The 20,129-nt window shown below is 36.7% G+C and overlaps 1 protein-coding gene across 1 annotated transcript in view; it reads right to left on the reverse strand.

Moving 5' to 3' along the window:
• Positions 1 to 1,977: 1,977 nt before the first annotated feature.
• The window catches only part of TOMM70 (translocase of outer mitochondrial membrane 70), a 33,885-nt gene continuing 15,733 nt past the window's right edge, over positions 1,978 to 20,129 (reverse strand). The window contains exons 5-12 of the mRNA XM_004771934.3: positions 16,383 to 16,531; positions 14,454 to 14,661; positions 12,120 to 12,254; positions 11,083 to 11,190; positions 10,083 to 10,199; positions 6,926 to 7,023; positions 6,261 to 6,383; positions 1,978 to 4,053 (exon numbers count right to left, since the gene is read on the reverse strand). Of these exons, the coding sequence (XP_004771991.1) occupies positions 3,900 to 4,053; positions 6,261 to 6,383; positions 6,926 to 7,023; positions 10,083 to 10,199; positions 11,083 to 11,190; positions 12,120 to 12,254; positions 14,454 to 14,661; positions 16,383 to 16,531 (1,092 nt within the window). The 3' untranslated portion in view covers positions 1,978 to 3,899. The remainder of the gene's footprint in view (positions 4,054 to 6,260; positions 6,384 to 6,925; positions 7,024 to 10,082; positions 10,200 to 11,082; positions 11,191 to 12,119; positions 12,255 to 14,453; positions 14,662 to 16,382; positions 16,532 to 20,129) is intronic.

Here is a 20,129-nt window from a genome sequence, read left to right on the forward strand (position 1 = left end):
CCTGTTTTCTTCTGTGAGTTCTTTGATTTCAGGTCTCATTTTTAATCCATTTTGAGTTTCTTTTTGTGTATGGTATTAGAAAGTGGCCTAGTTTCATTCTTTTGCATGTAGATGTCCAGTTTCCTCTGCACCATTTATTGAAGAGACTGTTTTTCCCATGTTGTATCCTCTTGACTCCATTGTAACTGAAATGGCTGTGTAAGGGTGAATTTGGTTCTGGTTTCTGGTTTCTAGTCTGTTCCATTGATCTATTTGACTTTTTGTGCCAGTACTGTCTTGTTTTAATGGCTGCAGCTGTATAGTATAATTTGAAGTCTGGGATTGTGATACATCTCCAATTTTGTTATGATTGCTGTAGCTGTTCAGTCTTTTTGGGTTCTATACAAATTTTACAATTATTCTACTTTTGTGAAAAATGTTGGTATTTTGATAGGCATTGCATTTAATCTGTAGATTGCCCTGGGTAGTATGCACATTTTAACAAGATTGGTTCTTCCATTCCATGAGGATGGAATATTTGTGCCATTTTGTTTCCTTCATCGTTTTATAGTTTTCAGAGCAGATGTCTCTCACCTGCTTGGTTAAGGTTAATCCTATTTTATTCTCTTTGATCCAACTGTAAATGAGGTTGTTTTTTGTTAATTTATCTTTCTGCTACTTAATTTAGTGTATACAACATTTCTGTATGTTGACTCTGTATCCCAGTTTTATCAAATTCATTTATCAGTTCTAGTCATTTTTCAGAGGAGTCTGGGTGGGGTTTTTTGTATATAGGATTGTGCCATCCACAAAAAGTCTAAATTTTACTTTTCAATTTGGATGTTTCTTCTTTTTCTTATTGCTGTGGCTAGGCCTCCTATAATGTGCTGGACACACAAGAGTGTTGAGTGGATATCCTTGTCTTGTTTATCTTAGAGGAAAAGCTATGAATTCTTCATCATTTGAGTATGTTAGCTGTAGTTTTTTTTTTTTTTTTAAGATTTTATTTATTTGACAGAGATCACAAGTAGACAGGCAGAGAGAGAGAGAGGGAAGCAGGCTCCCCGCTGAGCAGAGAGCCCGATGCGGGCCTTAATCCCAGGACCCTGAGATCATGACCTGAGCCGAAGGCAGCGCTTAACCCACTGAGCCACCCAGGTGCCTCATAACTTAAATACTTTTATACTCAAAAGTTTCCCAGTTTTGTTAACTATATGGTTTTCCTGCCTGTAAATAGCCTTAAGATGAGGACAGCTGAGATATACCGGGACAGTTTAAACTACAATTTTGAGTTTCCAGAGGACTGGTATTCTATCTGAATTGTTTTAAAACCAAAACAGCTGCTTGTTGTTTTGAAACATAGCCTTTATTTAGACCTCAATTAATAAAGGGTAGATAACTTAAGGCATCCCTTCTGAAAGACTACAGAGTGGTTGCAAACTGTGCTCAAAACTCATTGGTGAAAACAGTTTGAAGATCACTTTAGTCACAAGGCTCAGGTCTGGTTCACAAACTTCTGGGCTGCCATGCCAAGTATAGGTAGGAATAAAGGAAGCTGGCTCTGCTAGCTCCCCCCCCCCCCCGTGACATGTTGAGATTTTTTAAAAAATTAACATATAATTTATTATTTGCCCCTGGTTTATAGGTCTGTGAATCGCCAGGTTTGCACACTTCACAGCACTCACCACAGCACATACCCTCCCCAATGTCCATAACCCAGTCACCCTCTCCCTCCCCTCCCAGCCCCCAGCAACCCTCAGTTTGTTTCTCAAGTAAGAGTCTCTGATGGTTTGTCTCCCTCCCCATCTGCTAGCTCTCAGCAGCTCTCTTTGTTTCACCTAAGGAAAAATGTTCTCTAATCATACCAAAAACTTACTTTGCTTCATATACTAACACCTATTTTCAGTTAGTTTGAGCCCACAGAGAATGATTATGGTTTTATTCTATACTATGATAAATGAATAAACTACCTTTTATTTAAAGAACAGATAGAAAAGCTTGAATGTAATATTTATTTGGTGAATTTACATGTGAGGTCATTTACAAAAGAAAAGATACAGACAGATGTAGCTTTCAGTGCAGTTTCAAATATTTTTCAGAACGAGCAATAGTCCATGAGGATTTGGAATGATAGTATTGAATGGCACATGCTTCAGTTTCCTTCGTGTGTTTTTCTTCTACCCCACCCCAAAGGGTAGGAAGGGAGAACAGTTGAAGAAAATACCAGTGTTAATGTAAATACAGCCATGCAAATAAAAACTTTCAAGTCAGAGGTTATTCAGAGATGTAGAACATTTCTGTATCCAGGAGTTGTGATAGCTGGTACATAATTTAAGAACTAAAATACAGAGTTCTCAAACTCTTCTGTTATCCAAGCCATCTTAAATTATGTTAAATTGTCCCCACTAGGGGCCTCCAAACTCTGACTCTGGAAGGGGTAATTTTATAGTTTCTAAGAAGATAGCATTTATAGACAAAATCTTTTTGACTTCACTGGGATATAGTACCCTCTTACAGAGGGGTAAAATGCTCCTTTACTCCCAAAAATGTAAACTTTAATTAGATTTCATTTCCTGAAATGTTAACTGAAGGCGTGCTTGCTCTTTTATTATACTCAAACTTACCTAAATAAACCTCTTCCAACCCCAAATAATCTCAAAACAAGAGAGATCTTAAGAACACAACCTCTTTCCCACCAGAAAAATCCCGCATATAAACAAAAGGATGGTCTATAAGTGACAACTTGAAAAACAAACAAAACCCAAAGTGATTTCTAAGTAAAAAAGGTAAAGTAAGAAAAAAAAAAATCTGTCAGTATTCCTAAGTAAAGATCTGGACATGGGTAGTCAGGCCCTAGAGATCAAGGTTAGCTTAAAACTGTAAAGCATTCCACATTTCCTCAGCACCTTTGAAAATACTGGTTTAATATTCTTTAAGGACATGTAGCCATAGTTAAAGCACGAAACTTATTACCTCAGGAATACTATGCTTCTGGCTCCATGACTTACATCCTTGTGGAACCTTTAATCACATTTTCTTCACTATAAATTTTAAGCTAATATACACTCTCACACATCACACTTCATCTTTATACACACAACCAACCTGAATTTTCTTTCAAAAATACACTATTAAATAGTGTACTTAATACAGACAATAGCCACAGGTAGTTTACAAACCCATTCCTGTTTCAGCTTACCTCTTGTCTGGGTCACTCTCCTATTAATTTTCAGTCTTCCAGCATATATACCAGAGTATATTGCTTCTGTGTGGTTTACTATTTGAAAGCCAGCTACTTTAAGAACAATGTGCATTATCCATTGGAGTTGCATGGGTTCAAAAGGATTAAGTTGCCACTGATTCTAACCTTTTGCAGAATCAGACATTGTGCATGCTGACAGTGGTTTAAAGGGTCTGCTTTGCTGCCTTCAAAACAAAAATCCCCATTTAAGTTTTGTTTTCTAAAAGAAAAACTAAAAAGGATTAATTGAAACCAAAAGAAAACTATTTTACAGCACTTACTTTGTTAATTTAAAAACCAACATGCTGTAAAATACACACATACACACACACAATCATCCAGAACATAACCCCCAACCTCCAAAAAAAAAAAAAACGTCAAATCAACAAATCAAAGTTTTTATTTGCATGGCCAATTATCATCTGTACTCTTTGCAACTTTAATATCCCTTTAACATGTTCTAAGCTTTTGTTGTACAGGGAATAAAGCTGCAACACTGCAAACTTCCTTCCACAGCCACTCCCACAACACCTAAACATGAAACATGTAACAAATGACAATAGCACAAACAGAAATACTAAGTTCCACCATTCAACACAGTTCATGACAGTGTCTTTAGGGTTCAGTTGAAAAGGGAGTAAACTTCTAAAAAGAGGGTCATTCTCCTTTCCCCCTGATTTTATAACGTTGGTGGTTTTAATCCGTATTTCTTTGCAACTTCTGTCTGGGCATGGGCAGCATCACAGAGTGAGTACAGATGAGCCATCTCCATTTCTGATTTGGCCAGGTTAATAGCTTTGTTGAACATATCAATGGCTTTCTCCATGTTTCCTCTAAAAGAACAATTTTAAATGTTTCACATCCAACAAGCATTTCACAGAATACAATGAAGTTTCTGACCACCCAGTTTCATGATTCTAAAAAAATGGTTCTGTGTAAGAAACAAAATAGTGCCTAGCACATAGGAAGCAATGAATATCAGCTACTATTACAAATACTATGTACTTACTTACATTATACCTTTTGTAGTATTTGTTTACAGATAAGAACAGTGAGACTAGAGAAATTAACTTATTTGAAATTATGATCTTGTCTGGTTCCTAAATTCTATGTTTCTATACTATACAGGCTCCTTTAGAAAGCAGTGACGTAACTTCAGAGAACATTAATGGTATTCAGGGGCCTTCACTCTGTGAACTCCTCTTCTTTCCCCGCATCTTTTACCACCAGACTCCCACCTATGCACCTCCACTCCAGTTACACAGGATCCCCCCAGACCCCTGGCTCTCCTACCTACACATAATACTGAGATGATTTACAGCATCTCTGCCTGACTCTAATCAAATCCTCACTGTTCTAAGGCTCAGTTCAAATACAATATCCTTATGAAAAATATCCTCCCCTTCCGTCCCGTCTTCCCATAGACATACTATCATTCTGTGCAAGTCAGGTGAATACATATTCATATTCTTAACTACATCCTTAATAGGCACTTCTCAATTTTCCAGAACCTATTAGTATCTGTTTTTTGAGTAAATGGATGAATATGCTTGGTCAAAAAAAAATGTAATTTACCTCCTACAGTCTAGATGTGGTTAGGCTTTACATACTTGCCAAGAATCAAGAACTATTCTAATTTGTCTTACCCATGTATATATGAATATATGCTTTTAATCTTACAATAAATAAACTCTTAAGAAATACAACAGACTTCGGGAGTGACTGTAGTTAACCTCCTACCACAACATCTGCCTATATTAAAGACTTGTTTTTTAAAATATAACTTTTAGAGTTCATGTTTGCTTATTAGGTAGACAGTAGACTGGCTAAATCCTAGTTTAATGGGCAATCTGATTCATTTATTTACATTCATTTACTTACCTGTAAGGTAGGATTTAGAATGGATTCCTTAAAGTATAATTAATATACCAAGAAAACCCATCAAAATGTGTATCAGGGGGTCTTAACCCAGGCTCTACAAATAACTCTATAGCCTTCCTCAAAAAAGATTAAGAACCAGTATCCCATCCTTCCCTAGTGCAAGAATATTCACATTAACAAACTGGCAAATAAATAATATTTACATGTAATTTTCACAAATTTCACCAGCCTATATCTATTCTGCCCACTAAAAAGAGAGGACCCAGGAGGGGCTGAATGACAGGGAGTTAAGATAATCCCTGTCGATTCCTATAAGATCAGTTAATTTGATATTAGTGAAATACAGGAGCTAATATCCTATCCATACTACTGGATCATTATGTAACCCTGTTAACCAGTTTGGGCATCAGTTTCTACACTCTTTAGTTAAAATGAAGATCATATACTCCCTACCTTTAAAGGACTGGGATAAAGATCATCTGAAATAAAATTTGGAAAAACATCCAAGCAAGCTTCAGTACCTGGCCTAGAGTGGATACTCAAATGGACAGCAATGCCACTATTCAGGTGTATATGACACTAAATTCTATGGCATAAACAGCTGTCAACTGTTAATGGTGGTCCCCAAATGCAACGCTGGAAAAATATTTTCACAAAACAAGAAGTTATGAACAGTAAGAGTTGCAAAAAGTCTTATCTAGCTCCCTGATTTTTAAGAAAACTCATGGGCTCAGGGATGATGTATTAACATGTCCAGTTACTTGGCTGGTTGCTTATTTGAGGCAGGATCTAGATCTTCCTGTATTCTGGGAGGAACCCTTATGCTGCACTGCACTGCCTAAGCACACTCAGGTATTTTTTCCTCCAACAGAAATAATATAGGTGAAAAGAGGGAAGAACACATAAGAGATATTAAAGAAAGATCAAATTTCCTTTCTAATGCATATGCTTGACTTAAAACTTTTTAAGTGTAACTTTTACAGGAAAAGAATGAAAGAAGGCAAATCAAAGTTACATAGTTTAGAGGGACGCTTCCTTCAAAAGTCATGACATTAAGAATTTAATGGATATTGATAATAACCTATTTGTAATGAGAAGAATAAAGATAAATATCTATGGAGCTGACTTAAATTTCTTTACAACAAGGTATAGAAGTTACCTTTGCACTTCAATAGTTCCCATGGTTTCATATGCAAAATCACATTTATTGTCAATTTCAATAGCCTTGCTGATGAGCTCCAAACCTCTATCCAGATCTTGCTTCCACTGAAGCTGAAGTAAACTGCAAATGCAACAAGGCAGTCAGATGTATAGGAATATAAGCACGTGGCTCCATTTCTGCCTTCAATGAATTTACAAGGAAAAACAATCTAAAACAGTATATAATCAGCATTAATTTTTCCCCTCAATTTTATATTGGTTTTATAGTCCAAATACCTTATTATAAAAAAAAGTGTCCAAAGGTCCAGACTCTTATTACTAACTTACCTTGCAAAGCTGCTTTACTTTTTCTACAGTTTTTTTAAAATGATAAGTACATAAGTACTGGAAAAACTTATTTTGATATAGGTAACATTTGACAGGATGTTCAGAACTGAAATCTTTAGAGTGAAAACAGTGTATTTACCAACTGCTATGTAAGAATGAAACATAAAATTTTAAAAATTAACAATGAAGCATCTATAGCATTAAGAAATTTGTCAGTTAACTCACTGATACTATCAGTCCCCCCACTTCCCTTCTTAATGACCAGAAGATATCCATATTACATGCAGGATACACAGTTTCTTACAGAAACAAAGAGGTCTACAAAAACATACATACCCTTTATGAACATATGTTGTGGCATTATCTGGCTCCAAATCAATACATTTATCATACATATCATCAGCTTTACCAAACTGCTGTTGATCTGTTAATGCCTATGTGAGGAGATAAGTTATATTAAGGTAACCGTCAGCCAAAGCAATTAAAAGTATATTGTTCACTAATTAAAATTTACTTAACTTATCCATTCATTACCCACTTAAATGTTACATCTTTCTTTAACAAAGCACTGCTGTAAATATGAACTCTTACCTGTTCTTTCTTTTTGTCAAGTGGGTATATACAACAGCAGATAATCTCGTACAGTGAATACCAGAGAAAGTCCCACTTTTAGTGCCAATTCCAGTTCTAATATCAGTTTCCCACAGGTACACTCAAGTCACTTATTCATAATTTAAGGACTTATTTTTAAAGACAGTACTCATTTGGAAGAATAAATTCAGTTATGTGGTAACTATTATCAGTCATTCTTTATGTTAATAAAAAGAGGTGCATGGGTGACTCAGTCATGAAGCACCTGCCTTTGGCTCAGGTCATGATTCCAGTGTCGTGGGAGGGCCCCATTTCTGGGCCCCCTGCTCAGTTGGGGAACCTGCCTCTCCTTCTTCAGCTTCCCTGTGCTTGTGTTCCCTTTCTTGCTATCTCTATCAGAAATAAATTAAATCTTTAAAAAACAAAAAGTTGCTAAAAGAAAAAAAAAAGCAGCTACAGTCAACTACTTTAGGGCAAATCCCATGGCAGAAATGAAACGCTTGCTTTTAGGGATACCAGTTCACACTGAACCTAACTTTGAGACTTGGCTTGCATCTAAGCTCAAACTTGAGAGTTAAAAAAAGGTTATATTATATCTAACTGTTTATATATAATGTAACATATATGTTATTTCATGAAGTAAAAATCACAAGGGGAAAGGACAGAAATTTTAGACTAGTAACATTAGTGCTGATAAGAAGATAGCTCAATAAGCCATAGCTATTCTGAAGGCAATATAGTGACAGGGAAAAATGCAATTAGAAAAGCTCCCAGGGCGCCTGTGTGGCTCAGTCATTAAGCGTCTGCCTTCGGCTCAGGTCATGATCCCAGAGTCCTGGAATCCAGTCCCGCATCAAGTTCCTTGCTCAGCAGGAAGCCAGCCTGCTTCTCCCTCTCACTCCCCTTACTTGTGTTCCCTCTCTGTCAAAAAAATAAAATCTTGGGGCGCCTGGGTGGCTCAGTGGGTTAAGCCGCTGCTTTTGGCTCAGGTCATGATCTCAGGGTCCTGGGATCGAGCCCCGCATCGGGCTCTCTGCTCAGCGGGAAGCCTGCTTCCCTCTCTCTCTCTCTGCCTGCCTCTCCATCTACTTGTGATTTCTCTCTGTCAAGTGAATAAATAAAATCTTTAAAAAAAAAAATATTAAAAAAATGCATATAAGAAATTAAAAACAACTTTCAGAAAGGTTTAGAGGTAGGAATCTATCACAGACGGTCATTTTTATTTTATTTTTAATTAGAAAAAAATTTTTTAAAGATTTTGTCAGAAAGAGAGAGTAGGAGTGGCAGGCAGAAGGAGAAGCAGGCTCCCCACAGAGCAAGAAGCCCAATGCAGGACTTGATCCCAGGACCCTGAGATTATGAACTGAGCTGAAGGCAGATGCTTAACCAACTGAGCCACCCAGGTGTCCCATGGTCATTTTAAGATTTTATTTATTTATTTGACAGATCACAAGTAGGCAGAGAGGCAGGCAGAGAGAGAGGAGGAAGCAGGCTCCCTACTGAGCAGAGAGCCCGATGCGGAACTCGATCCCAGGACTCTGAGATCATGACCTGAGCTGAAGGCAGAGGCTTTAACCCACTGAGCCACCCAGGCGCCCCTCCCATGGTCATTTTTAAACGTTTCCTATTTCTGTGATGTTTGGGGTAGCAGAAAAACACTTCTTTGGAATAAAAAAGAGTAAGAGAAGATATTACACAGCATACTGAGATATCTGGTTTATGAATATATCAAAAGCAACTTCCAACGTAAAGACTAAGAGAAAACATTCTGAGATGATTTACTTACAGAAGAAAGTCTAACTGCGGCTATAAGAAGCTAAACATTTTCATTCAAATGGATGACTTAAAATTAGTTAAGTTTTCAAAGACTTCAGACTACAATTATTATTTTTTTTTAAAGATTTTTATTTATTTATTTGACAGAGAGAGATCACGAGTAGGCAGAGAGGCAGGCAGAGAGAGAGAGAAGAGGAAGCAGGCTCCCCACTGAGCAGAGAGCCCGATGCGGGACTCGATCCCAGGACCCTGAGATCATGACCTGAGCCAAAGGCAGCGGCTTAACCCACTGAGCCACCCAGGCGCCCTTCAGGCTACAATTAAAAGGTGAAAATAACTTAAGTGTACATTCTCCTTTCCATACCTTCAATCTTAAAGCAAGGAAAGGTTTCAGATTTGGCAAACTACGGAGGAATTAAAATGAGCTGTTCAGCCTATCTAGCCATTTAAAAGGACAGTGATCTAAATAGGAAGAAAAGCCTTTTCATCACATTCTTCCTACCAACTGCACAGAGTAAATTTTCCTCAGGTAATTAACTTTTGCTAATCCAATCCAAATGAACACTTGAGGGAAATACTCAACTTGAGCTTCCCCATGTTGAGTTTAGGGCCAGGGTTCTCAAACTGTATTAATACAGGAGTCACTTTAAGATGATTCAAGACTGTTTTGGAGCCAGGAGAATCATAACAGGAACAAAGCCATTCATGTTCACAGAGGCTGCAACCAGGGAAGAACTGTTTTCTAATTTCCATACTGAAACTCAGCATATAAATGCAGTTCTTTAAAAAGACTGGAAACTGGGAGCTCCGCTGGCTCATTCAGTGAAGCACACAACTCTTGAATTTGGGGTTTTGAGTTCGAGCCCCATGTTGGGTACAGAGATTACCTCAAAATGAAATCTTTAAGGGGCACCTGCATGGCTCAGATGGCTAAGCTTCACTCTTGACTTTAGCTCTGGGTTGTGAGATCAAGCCCTGAATCAGGCTCTTCTGGGCATACAGCCTGCTTGAGATGCTCTCCCCTGCCTTCTCCCTCTGCTCCTCCCCCACGTCTAAAAAATTAAATTTTGGAAACAAACAAACAAAAAAAGCCAACTGAAAAAAAAATAGGAAAAATCACATTTACCTGAGCATATAGTGCATAGCCTTCAGCACACCTTGGAAATTTCTTTATGACCTCTTCGAAACCTTTCATAGCTGCTTGGATTTGTGAAGAATTGTTTCCCGTATATGCCTGGCGATACTGTTTAAAACAATCAAAACAGGCCTGTCAAATCAAGAACTCAAAAACGTGTGGAATTTAACATATTACGAAAGTCACACAAAATCACATAAATATTTCCAGAAAAGCAGGTGATTTGCTAACCTAATTTGCTGCATCTAAAAGGGTTCCAAGGAAATATCTCCGGAGCAGGGATCCATAGGCTATGTACAACTATGACTTCATTGCCATTATACAATTTCAAGATGTTCAATAATCTAGAAGAAGGCATACTAACTTGTAAGAAGTTAACTTTGCATATAAATGGGGGAGTTTTAAATCTAATATAATTTATTACACCTTACCAAAGTTACTATTAAGCTTCATCTAATAACATTTTTCATCCACAATTTAAATGTGCTTGTGACCAATTTCTTTCTTTAAAAAGTCTTTTAGGATTCAGGCTATAGGGTTAACTGGAATATCTCATTTCACTAAAAATGAACTTATTTTAGTTGATTTTCAGCTTTGTGTTTCTAAATATTAACAATGTGAGATAGAGAGCAGTTATTTGGTATGATTTAAGAGTATTTCCTCAAATGCTTTTGGTTTTTTTTTGTGCAAGCTTATGGAAAAACAAAAAACAAGAAACAAACAAACCAGGGAGAACAGTGCTGTTTAGGGGAGCATGAAATCAGGGAGAAACATCTTATCAAGATGAACTCAAATAAAACATCCAGAGGAATACAGGAGCAATACCTCAATTAGCAAATATACTTCTATTTCCCAAAACACATTTTTCCCTTGTAGTCATCCTCTGGGGGGAAAAAGAGATGATGGTTTTGTGGACAGTGAGATACTTTTTTTGTTAACAATGGGAAATAAAAATGATGTTTAGGAAAATACAACATAAAGTAGAACCTACCAATGCAAAACATTTCTGAGCTTGTGCCAGAGCTGACTCAGGTCTTAATCTAATACATTCATCAAAATCTGCGACTGCTTCTTCAACTTGATCAAGCAGTATTTTCAGCTAAGAAAAACAAAACACACACACACACACACAACAAATATACACAATGCAAAATAACAGGCACACCAGTTGAGTACGGTGTCTCTTAATCATGGTTTAGCATCATGCTATGCATGTAGTAGTTATTCAGTGTAGAATTACTTTCTAGAAACAGTGAACTAGAAAATCCTATCATTTATTTATAAAAAAGATTTTATTTATTTATCTGACAGAGAAGAGAGATGGTGAGAGAGGGAATACAAGCAGGGGGAGTGGGAGAGAGAGAAGCAGCCTTCCTGCTAAGCAGGAAACCCGATGTGAGGCTTGATCCCAGGACCCTGGGATCACGACCTGAGCCAAAGGCAGCTGCTTTTCTGTTATTATATGGATAGCCTATACATTCCACCCTAATGCATTTCAAGAAACCATCCATGTTAAACAGGTAATAAAGCCATGTGTTTCCCAGGTGAGGCTGAAACTGGGAATGGTTTTCATTACTACATATCCTTACTAAAAATCAAATATGCATATTATAAAACTCCATTCAGAAGAGATTTTTTGGTACTATTGGTATAGTCCAGGACAAAATCTCCTTACAGCAAGAAGCCCACAGAAATTCCCTGTTGATTCTAGCATTAACTCAAATGTTCAGTAAATTTTTCAGTGTCACTGAAAACCTAAGAGCCAGAAATACCTGAAAACCAAACTTGAACTGGCAGGCCAATATCTGTAGGCTTCTCTCTCTCTCTCTTTTTTTAAATAAGCAAATACCAAAATTCAAAGGACAAATATTTAAGATAGGACTAAATAAATGCCAACCCAAACTATAACACTATACTTTGTTCACAGCAATCAGAAACGATACAAGGAAACTTGTGACAACATTCTCAAAAATGGTATCGTATTCCTCAATCCAAAGGTCAGAACTCCTGATAAGAAAATTAATTTACCTGTCCTCGGTGGTGATAAACATCTGCATTTTGAGGATCAATGTCAGCAGCCATGTTAAAATCCTGAGTAGATAGCAAAGGCTGCTGCTGTTGCATGTACATGCTGCCTCTTTTGATAAGAGCATTTGCTCGAAGCTACATAACCAAAATGAGAGGTTTGTCATTACTAGAATTTAGTCTTTTAAAAACAGTCTTTTTTGAAGTCTAATTCACACATCAAAAGCTCATCCTTTAAAAGCGTACAAGTCAGTCATTTTTAATATATTCACAGAGCTGTGTAGCCATCAGACTAATGCCAAACATTTCCATCACCCCCAAAAGAACCTCATACACATTAGCAGTCATTCCCCCCCATTTCCTTCCTAATCTTCAGCCCCTAGAAACCAATCTACTTCCTATTTCTACAGATTTGTATGTTCTGAACATTCACATAATAAATGGAATTGTACATTATGTGGACTTTCTGTGTCTAGCTTCCTTCATTTAACATAAGGTTTTCAAGGTTCATCTATGTTATAGTGTGTGTCAATATGTCATTTTTCTCTATGGCTGAGTAATATTCCACTGTAAAGACAGAGCACAATTTATCTGTTCATTGGCTGATGAACATCTGAGTTGCTTCCACCTTTTGGCTATTATGAATAATACTGCTATGAACATTTATGTACAAGTTTTTATGTTGATATATATATTCATTTCACTTGGGTATATACTTTAGAGGGGGAACTGCTGGGTCATATGGTAACTCAATATATTTAAATTTCTGAGGCACTCCCAAACTGATTTCCAGAGGGACTTTACCATTTTACATTTCTACCAGCAATGTGTAAGAGTTCCAATTTTTTCCATATCCTCACTAATACTCTTTTAACTGTCCATCTTTATGATTATAGCCATCTTGGTGGGTATAAAGTGATACCTCATTGCAATTTTGGTTTTCATTTCCCTATGGCAAGTGATCCTGAACACCTTTTCATATTCTTATTGACCATTTATATATTCTTTGGAGAAAGTCTGTTCAGATCTTTGACCTATTTTTAAATTGGGTTCTACTGTTGAGTTCTGTATATATCCTGGATAAAAGCACCTTACTGGATATATGATTTGGGAATATCATCTCCCATTCTGTGGAGTATGTTTTCTCTTCGTTCATGGTGTCTTTTGAATTACAAATGTTTTTAGTTTTGATGATTTTTGTATTGTTCCTATATCTAAGGAATCATTTCCTAATCCAAGGTAAGGAAGATTTCCTCCTAAGTTTTCTTCCAAGAGTTTTATAGTTTGAACTCTTACATTTAGGTCTCTCATCCATTTTGAGTTAATTTTTGTACAGGGCATATGATAGTTATCATTACTACTTGCCATTAAAACAAGTCATGGTCATGAAGGCAAAAAATAGGTTTCTTCTCCAAAAAAACGTTTTGAGACAAAAGTAAATTTTCTTTCAATGAAACAAATAAGAATACCCCCATAATTATAACAAAACCAGAAGATATTTGTAATCACTAGGAAATAAAATGCAAAGTCATATTACTAAGGTATCTTCAACTTGAAAACCTCAATTTGAAAGGAACTTCTAACAAATACTTAGTTGTAATGCCTTTTGTTTATAAGAGGTTAAGATAGTTTATTAAATACTTAGGCCTTGAAAACAACTTTTACAATCCACAACATACATGAATGATTCATTTTGAGGTGAAAAAACCCAGAATTTAGTGAGGAAACAAACAACAGAGATGTTAACAAACTAGTAAGTGAATTTAGTTAACTGGTAGCTGAACTCTGTCTTATTAAAACACTGAGTAGAAGGCTCATATAATTCAACAGATCCCCTTAAATCTTAATTATGAATATAATTATATACACATAAAAAGCTGTTCCAACCACACAACTATAGAAATTTTTGATCTACTTTAGTATATCTCTCTGTATCATATTTTTAGAACCCATTTTTAAATTCCTGTAACATAAAACCTTTCAGATTAAATGTGCTTTGTTAAATGCATTTTACAATCTTGTATGACCTATAACATTAATATATCACCCTTACTCCTATCTAAATATAGTCTAATACAGTAGACAGTGGTTATAAAAGGAAGCTGAGTTACCAGATGCCATAGAAAAAAGAAAAAAATTCGTTTTCTGGTTAAAGATAACTACCACTGATATTTACATTTCAGTTTCACTGTATCAAATCATCATTAGGTGTAGCTGCTTCCAGAATAAAAACAGCCTTTTGGGGAATGGCAAAGTCAATGTGAAAAATTTAGCAGTACATGCTAAAGCCACACTTTTTAGTTAATTCTTTTCACACACACACATTTTAAAAGGTACCTTCACATTAGCTTCTTTCAAACTGATGACTTGATCTAAATCTGGTTTGGCTGCATTGGCATTGCCAATAAGCAGGTAGAAGGTAGCTCGTAGTAATAATGCTTCTGCCATGTATTTGCCTTGAGCATCTATTTCTTTTGAGCATTCACTTATTATTTTATCATAGTTTTCTTCTTCCATATACTGTTTGGCCCTTAAATATCCAGAACTGGAAAAAAAAAATGAACATAGGAAATTATTTAATAAGAAAGGATCAAATGCTGAAACTTGCCACACTTAGCATTTCTAGAGTTAAGCAACTGCCCACAACCCCTTATTCCAGTGTAGGACTGGAATGGGGCAGTGGGGAGAGGGATAACAGATCAGGCTTCCTGACAGGGACTGGGATTTTTCTTGATGTCTTGGGAAGTTTAAAAAAAGGGCTAACAGCAGAATGAATAGCAGAAACCTAGGGTTATTGCCTAGGCTTCAGCATTTATGTATGTTAAAAGATGAACTAATGACTGACTGATCTGCAACTTGCACAAGGATCTGGTCTTATTCACCTTCAAACATATGGCACACTGATGTCACTCAACAGTTATTTTATGACCAACAGAAAGAAAAGAGAAATAAGAGATAATTAAGCTTAGGTCACAGAAGCCAAGCTAAGAGACATGACCCAATCTGTGCTTGGTAAAGAAAACTCTGTTGTGGAAAACGCACTGTAAAAGAGCAAGACGGGAGGCAGAGAATTATCTGAAGGGCTCTCATCCAGAAGCTGTGTTGTTTCACCTAAATAAACAGACCCAGAATGAAGAGATGGAAATATCAAAGAAGGAAATTTAAAGGAAGAGTCTTCTATTAAGTAGGACATTTAATAAACTATACACTTTCTTACTTTTTAAAATACATGATTATTCTTCTAACGTCATTATTCTTCTAAGATGATAACATTTATTGAGGATGCTTGTAGAAGGGATTTTTTTTTATTTTTAACGTGAAAAGGAAATTTATACTAACTAACCTCTATGGGGTCTTATAAATGTAAGGTTCCATAAGTTAAGAGTGTATTTTCTCATTTCATTTGTTATATACATCCTAAGTAGAGAAAACTGGCAAGCAATTTAAGCTTTATCAGTCAAAATCTTATAAGCTCTCTTAATTTATCTTAATTAATAGTTACATTCTAATATTCCCCGCATTTTAACTTCATTGTAGTTTTTCTAGCAAGGACTATTCCCTAGCCTGAAGAGGAAATTATTGGCATTGCCTTAAACATTTACTTCTCAACTACAATTTTCTGAAAAGACTGTGTATCAACTAACTAAAGTTTGAATATCTTGGTACAATTATGCATAGTATCTTTCCTTAAAAGGTGGCCAACAATGGTTGAAAATTAGGAGACAAAAATCAAAAGCAATGTTTCCTCAAACTTTCCAATATGCTATAGATGTAGAACTCTGTTTTGCTACGGAACAATATTCCCATTTTTCTAGAACTCATTAAAAACTGCCATATTAGTAGTAATATTGTACCTTCTCTTAGAAAGGAGAGCCACAGCTTTACCACCAAAGCACAATACTGATAAATATAAATGGACAAGCAGACTATGTGACTTACATACCACATCACATCACTTGACCTCCAGTTGTAAACATAGCATCTTGTACTTTGGTTTCTATTCTCTATAGAAGCAAACCCAAGAAGCCCAAAGAATGGCTAGGCAAGCAGAAAACAAAGAAAAAACTCTGAAGGAAGTCACTCTTCAGGGCACTCCTAAGCTCCTCATAGTTTATAATATCCCCTGCACTAAAGCATCTGGATTCTGAGCTACATGACAATTTTCAAGTTAGTGCCCTTGTTCCAATACAGTCAACCACTTGACTCACTGGGGATCCTCTTGAGAATATCATGTAGGAATATAGATACAATGCTTGATATACTTACTTTTCTTTAACTTCTGAGGCCTCTCCTTCTTTGTCTTTATCTTCATCAGACTTCTCTCCTTTAAGCATGGGCTGAGAAATAATATCATCTGTGAAGGAACTGAAGTAAGATTTGATAAACTGTGGAGATGGCATCAGAGGCTCACGATTCTGAAATAAAATCATGTTTAAATATATTAAAATGAGAAAACACTGACCACAGAAGCAGGTACATTTGGGCAACACTGAAAATGACTGCTGTAAAAACTGGAATCTCATTCTGAGGTAACTGAAGAATATTAGGGTCCAAACCACAGGACAAGAGACAGTGGAATAGGAAAAGTTACCCATCTCAAGCAGATTTTAAACGATATCCCTCTGGGACTCTTGGGTGGTGCAGTTGGCTAGGCATTCAACTTCTGTTTTCGGCTCAGGTTATATAATCTCAGGGTCATGAGATCGTGCCCCATGTTAGGCTCTGAGTGGAGCGTGGAATCTGCTTAAGACTATCTCTCCTTCTCCCTCTGCCCTACACACACACACACACACACACACACACACACATTCTCTCTCTCTCTCTCTCTCTCTCTCACTGTCTCAAATAAATAAATATATAATGACACTTCGTCTCTTGAAAGATGTAAAGTATCAAGAACCCCCTAGGACTACTCACTAAAAGTTAAAAAGGTGAAATGTATAACACAGGAGGCACATAACTATTGAGTTAAAAATTACCTCCTTCTAGTGCACCTGGCTGGCTCAGTCAGTAGAGTGTGCAACTCTTGGTCTTGGGTTATAAGTTTGAGTCCCATAGTGGGTGCAGAGATGCTTAAAAATGAAATCTTAAAATGATCTCTCTCTGGTCTCTGTCCTAGAAGATCAGCATCTTTATTATTTTTTTTTTTTAAGATTTTATTTATTTATCGGGGGGGTGGGGGAGAGCGAGCACAGGCAGACAGAATGGCAGGCAGAGGCAGAGGGAGAAGCAGGCTCCCCGCTGAGCAAGGAGCCCGATGTGGGACTCGATCCCAGGACGCTGGGATCATGACCTGAGCCGAAGGCAGCTGCTTAACCAACTGAGCCACCCAGGCGTCCCAAGATCAGCATCTTAATTAACCATTCAAGACCACATCTTACACAGGTGCTGTTAAGTCTATTTACCACAGGCGCTGTCCTCCAATTGTACTGTGTCTCCATTACAGTAAATGCCATCAAAAGTCTGAATGAAATCTCATTTCTATTTTTTTAAAATTTCTCTTTAAGTTGATGGCTCATTTTTAAAAATTAACATACATTATTTGTTTCAGGGGTACAGGTCTGTGAATCATCAGTCTTAAACTAATTCATAGCACTCACCATAGCACATACCCTCCCCAGTGTCCACCAGCCAGCCACCCTGTCCCTACCCCGCAACCCCGTCTAGCAACCCTCAGTTTGTTTCATGAGATTATGAGTCTCTTATGGTTTGTCTCCCTCCCCAGTCCCATCTTGTTTCATTTTTTCCTTGCTTCCCCCCAATGACCCTCCACCCTGCCTCTCAAATTCCTCATATCAGAGAGATCATATAATTGTCTTTCTCTGACTGACTTATTTTGCTTAGCATAATACCCTCTAGTTTCATCCAGGTTGTTGCAAAGGGCAAGATTTGGGTTTTCTGATGGCTGCATAGTATTCCATTATGTGTGTGTGTATATATACACACACACACACACCACATCTTCTTTATCCATTCATCTGTTGATGGACATCTAGGCTCTTTCCATAGTTTGGCTACTGTGGACATTGCTGCTATAAATATTTGGGTGCACGTGCCCCTTCAGATTTCTACATTTTATCTTTAGGGAAATTTCATTTCTTACTTAAATTACCACTTTTTGGCATGACAACCTGATTCATAATTACGGAAGCATTTCACTTCTTTTAGTCTGATTAGGATAAAGTTTTAAAGAGGGCAGAGAATAACATGGACATAAAACTCTTCTCACATCTTTTGGATCTTTTAGCTTAAGAATTCAACTCAAAGATTGTTAAATTGAAACATGACATTTTAGATCATATGCGTAACAAATACCATTTCTGTTATTTTGGTAGATTTAATACTTTTATATTTGAAAGAGGAAAAAAAAAAGGGAATTTGGCTTTGTAAGTAAATGACCTAATCTAGGATAGATGAGATTGGGAGGGAAGAAAACACAGGAAATCTAAGGGAAAACCCATATTTTTGTGGAAGAGATTCAATTTCTTACTCTAGGATTTTACAAGTTAATATTTTAAATCAAATGGTCACCCATCAGGTGAAAAGTATACTTAACTTCAGTATTTCCCTAAAGACTCTGCATAGGAATATACAGGGGCAATCATTTGCCACTTTGAAAAGCAGTACTAAAGACTGAGTAAATCATTTATGTCTTTAGTTTACTATTTCAGTTTGGAAAAGGCACCTCCCTGCCTTCCACAGAGAATTACAAATTTAAAATGAAAACAATGTAAGCAATGGACTTAATAAGTATCAAAGAAATAAGATACAAATTCTAGCTTTGCTACTTATTAGCCATGTGACCTGGTATATGTCATTTTCAGTTTTCTCATCTCCAGATGGCAATAAAAATACTTGCCTTATTTATCTTACAGGGTTGTTGTAAAAATAAAAACAATAATGTAAAAAGTATTTTGTGGGTGCTTGGGTGGCTCAGCGGGCTGGGCTTCTGCTTTCGGCTCAGGTTGTGATCCCAGGGTTCTGGGATCAAGAATCATGTTGAGCTCTCTGCTCTGTGTCCCCCTCTCTCTGCCTGCCTCTTTGCCTGCTTGTGATGTCTTTGTCAAATAAATTAAAAAAAAAAAAATCTTAAAAAAAAAAAAGTATTTTGTGATTTTGTGTCACAAAGGTGGCATACAAACAGATTAGAAAGTCTAAGTGGAGGGGCACCTGGCTGGCTCAAGTTGGAAAAGCATGTGACTCTTGATCTTGGGGTTGTGAATCTGAGCCTCATGTTGGGTGCAGAGATTACTTAACAAATAAAAACTTAAAAAAAAAATTTTTTTTTTTTTAAGTGGAAACTGATTTGGAAACTGTGTAAATGTGGGTTATCTTATATTTTCTTACCACCCTGAAGCCCAACCAGTACAATCACTCAACAATAGCATTATATAAATACACACAAGGAAAGTAGGCTCCTTTGAGGCTGGGAGACTATTACATGGTACTCACACAGTGATCACGGAAATGAGAAATGATCAAGGAAAAAAAGGGTTCTAGAGGTTAAAGAGACTGAGAACGACTACACCACTACAGCTACATTCCTCCTGAAGATTCACAATATATCCTAGCACATGAAAGTTGCAGTGAAGAAACTGGTTTTAACTGTTTAACTCAGTGAATATTCAGGAGTGCAAAATTAAAAAAACCCAATATACAGCTTATTGAAGTCAATTTAAAAGTTTCCTTCAAGAAAAAAGGAACAACTGCCTTAATATTACTGAAGTTTAGCAGAAAATCTCCAATGATATTTAGTGATGCTTGTGGTAGTCCCATGGCATTCTACTTATAGACCTCCATGACACTTCATTGTATCATGCCTTTCACATTTATTAATGGTCTCTCTCACTAAATTGTAATTCTATAAGGGCAAGGACAATAGCTACCCACCCTCCTAAAATTGCTTTGTTCAATAAATATTTCTTGAATTAAGTCATCTGTTACAGATTGCCTAAAACCAGTGCCAATTTACATATTATACCTTTAAAAACTTTATTGATATAGGCAGGAGTT

The sequence above is a fragment of the Mustela putorius genome, unplaced genomic scaffold, assembly GCF_011764305.1.
Source record: "Mustela putorius furo isolate JIRA1106 unplaced genomic scaffold, ASM1176430v1.1 tig00003834_pilon_pilon_pilon, whole genome shotgun sequence".
Lineage (NCBI taxonomy): Eukaryota > Metazoa > Chordata > Mammalia > Carnivora > Mustelidae > Mustela > Mustela putorius.